At 42.4% G+C, this 3242-nt stretch overlaps 1 protein-coding gene across 1 annotated transcript; it reads right to left on the bottom strand.

The window, feature by feature from the left end:
- Positions 1–499: 499 nt before the first annotated feature.
- LOC136652430 (olfactory receptor 10C1-like) lies at positions 500–1432 on the bottom strand. The gene has a single exon (XM_066629370.1). The coding sequence runs from the start codon at positions 1430–1432 to the stop codon at positions 500–502; it is 933 nt and encodes a 310-aa protein (XP_066485467.1).
- Positions 1433–3242: the final 1810 nt, after the last annotated feature.

Here is a 3242-nt window from a genome sequence, read left to right as displayed (position 1 = left end):
GAAATAATGATGGACACGTGCCTTTTGGGGAAAGAGGGTGTTTGTAACACTGCTGAGGGTTGGAAGTGACATCATTAAGCAGAAACTGACATCACTAAGCAGATGATGGTTAGAAAGAAGTATTTTATTATCACACAGAAACCCATTAGCTGCAAATGACAGAAGAGAAAATGTGCTAATCTTGTTTAAATTTTCAAGTTATGAGAAAGTCAATTATAGCCCATTTATAATGGGGGCCAGATAAGTTGCTTCCAGGGGCCACATGCAGCCTGCAGGCCTCCTGTTTGACACCCCTGATCTATACTGTTCAAAAAGACTGTGTGTATTTGTATGAGACTGGGCTGAATCACAAGAGATCCATCTAACATAGTTTACTGCTTCCAACAGGAAATGGGGTGGGTGTGGGGGGTTACAGATTTGGAAGGGATGGACTGAACACACAGTCCACATACACTATAACAGGGCAGCGTTCTTCGTTTTTGCTAGCTTTTTTCCCAGTTCAGTGAGAAAGATATTTCTTCCATAGTTTCTTTATGGCACCTTTGAATTCCTGATTTCTCAAACTGTAGATAACAGGGTTCAGCAATGGAGTCACAACAGCATAGAACAAAGATAGCAGTTTGTCTGTTGATGGCACATAACTTGACTTTGGCCTTAAGTACATGAAACCTGCTGTGCCATAGAAGACAGTCACTACCAGGAGGTGTGAGGAACAGGTGGAGAAAGCTTTGTATCTGTTCTGTGAAGATGGCATCTTGAAAATGGTGTGAAGGATACAACTGTAGGAGAAGATGATCATCCAGAAAGGCCCCATGATGGCCAGCACAGCCACTGCAATGACCTGAACCTCATTGAGAAAAGTGTCTCCACAAACCAATTCAAAGAGCGGCTGAATCTCACAAAAGAAGTGGTTGATGACAATGCCGCAGAATGGCAAGTGGAAAATAAATATGGTGTGCCCCAGGGCTACAGCACTCCCACACACCCATGACCCAACCAGCAGCATAATACAACATTTCTTGTTCATGACCATTTGGTAGGTCAACGGTCTACATATTGCCACATACCGATCAAGTGACATTGAGGCCAGGAGGAAGCACTCTGCCACCCCAAAGAACAGGAAGAAGAACATCTGGGCAGCACATCCCAGATATGAAATGGTTGGTTTCTTCACAAGCAAGTTCTCCAGCATCTTTGGTGCAGTGACTGAGGTATAGCAAACCTCCAAGACCGATAAATGTGTAAGAAAGAAATACATAGGGGTGTGAAGTCCATGGTCAGCATTTATTATTGCAATAATAAGTCCATTGCACAAAAGGGTGCTCATGTAGACCAAAAAGAGTATTGTAAAGAGTAATGGATGGAGCCTAGGAACATCAGAGAAGCCCAGAAGTATGAAGCTATTCACAGGAGTGGTGTTCTCAAACAGCATTTTCCCTTCAAGATAGTTTCCTTCCTTCCTTTCCACAAACATGTAATTGTTTACCAGTTATCTCTTGGAGGCCTTCCCCTGCCTTGTTTCATTTCACAATCTTAGAAAGAACAGTTTGGGTTATTTTGTGATGACAATGAAGCAGACAGTAAGCAAAGAAAGGCAATGGAGTATCTATCTATCTATCTATCTATCTATCTATCTATCTATCTATCTATCTATCTATCTATCTATCTATCTATCTATCTATCTATCTATCTGTCTTCCCAGGTTTACTGATACTGTAGAACAGAGGTGCCCAAACCCCAGCCTGGGGGCCATCTGTGGCCCTCAGGGACCCCCAATCTGGGCCATGGGGGGGGACCCTCCAGAGACTTGTTAGAGCCCATGCTGGCCTGACATGAGTGCTCTCAATGTGAGGGTGACTGTTCAACCTCTCGCGTGAGCTGCGGGCTGAAGGCTCCCTCCACTGCTTGCTGTTTCATGTCTGTGAAGCAGCAGTAGCAGCGAAGGAAAGGACAGCCTTGCTCTGTGTAAGGCCTTTTATAGGCCTTGAGCTTCTGCGAGACTTTTGTTCATTCAAAAAAGTTCCATCTCTAATATATTCATTTATGTAAATTTATTCAAATTTTAAATGTTAATTAATTTTTCCCAGCCCCCGACATAGTGTCAGAGAGATGATGTGGCCCTCCTGCCAAAAAAGTTTGGACACCCCTGCTCTAGAATAGGGGGTGTCAAACATAAGGCCCATGGGTCTGATGAAGCCCCTGGAAGAAATTTATCCAGTTATAATTGGGCTCTCCCAGCATAGCTAATTGGAATTTCTCATATCTTGAAAATATAAACAAGGTTTGTATATTTTCTCTTCTGTCGTTTGCAGCTAAGGAGTTTGTGTGTGAGAACAAAGTGCTTATGTCTGGCCATCACCTGTTTCATGACAGTACTTCTGGCCCTCAGCAGGCATCATGAATATTAACTTCAGCCCTCTGTAAGAAATGAGTTTGATGCTCCTGCTCTAGAATGTAAATTGTATTAAGATTAAAAAGAAATGATTTTTACTTTTTCTGCATTTTGTCTCCTTTTAAGCACTGATTTGCACTTGCTTGTACAGTGCTTGTTAAAAATTTGTACTAAGTGGTGTGAGGGCCCACACCATTTGTGGGGCCCACACTCTCATTTGTACTATGAGGGCCCAATCCTATCCAACTTCCTGGTTCTGTCATGCCAACTGAGCATGCCCTGCATCCTGCAGTGATGGGGGTCAGTCATGAAGTTCTCCTAAAGATAAGGGAGTGTTTGTCCCCATATGTTGGGTTTGCACTGCAGTTGCATTTAAACAATAAAAACAACCATACAATAATAATAAAAAGCACTCACATATGCAGCAGGAAGGGGGCAAATTAACCCAAGGCCTGTCCAAATAAACAACCATTCACATATATCAATATCACAACTACAATAATTGGTGCCGAACATTCCTGAAAAGATTCAATACTGGACACTGGAATCACCAAAAACACTTACATGGGAGTATGTTCCACTGAGGTCAATGGGACTTACTTTGGAGTAGTCACACACAAGCTTCTCCTGCCCCCCCCCCCCACTTACTGTTGCCTCCAAATACTCTGTGCAAGTTTAAATGAACATTTTGTTCCTAAACTAGTTTCCACTTCTGACCCTGCCATAATACATTATCACTACAGGAGCACACACGTGTTGTTCTTCTGCTCTGGTTTTATTAATATATTTTGATTTCACTTTTTCTATTTTTAAAATCTTTGTCAATTCTGTGAGCCACCTTAGCAGCTCA

The sequence above is a fragment of the Tiliqua scincoides genome, chromosome 5 (genome assembly GCF_035046505.1).
Source record: "Tiliqua scincoides isolate rTilSci1 chromosome 5, rTilSci1.hap2, whole genome shotgun sequence".
Classification (NCBI taxonomy): Eukaryota; Metazoa; Chordata; class Lepidosauria; order Squamata; family Scincidae; genus Tiliqua; species Tiliqua scincoides.
Note: the sequence above shows the minus strand (reverse complement) of the source record. Positions and strands in the feature narration are given on the sequence as shown.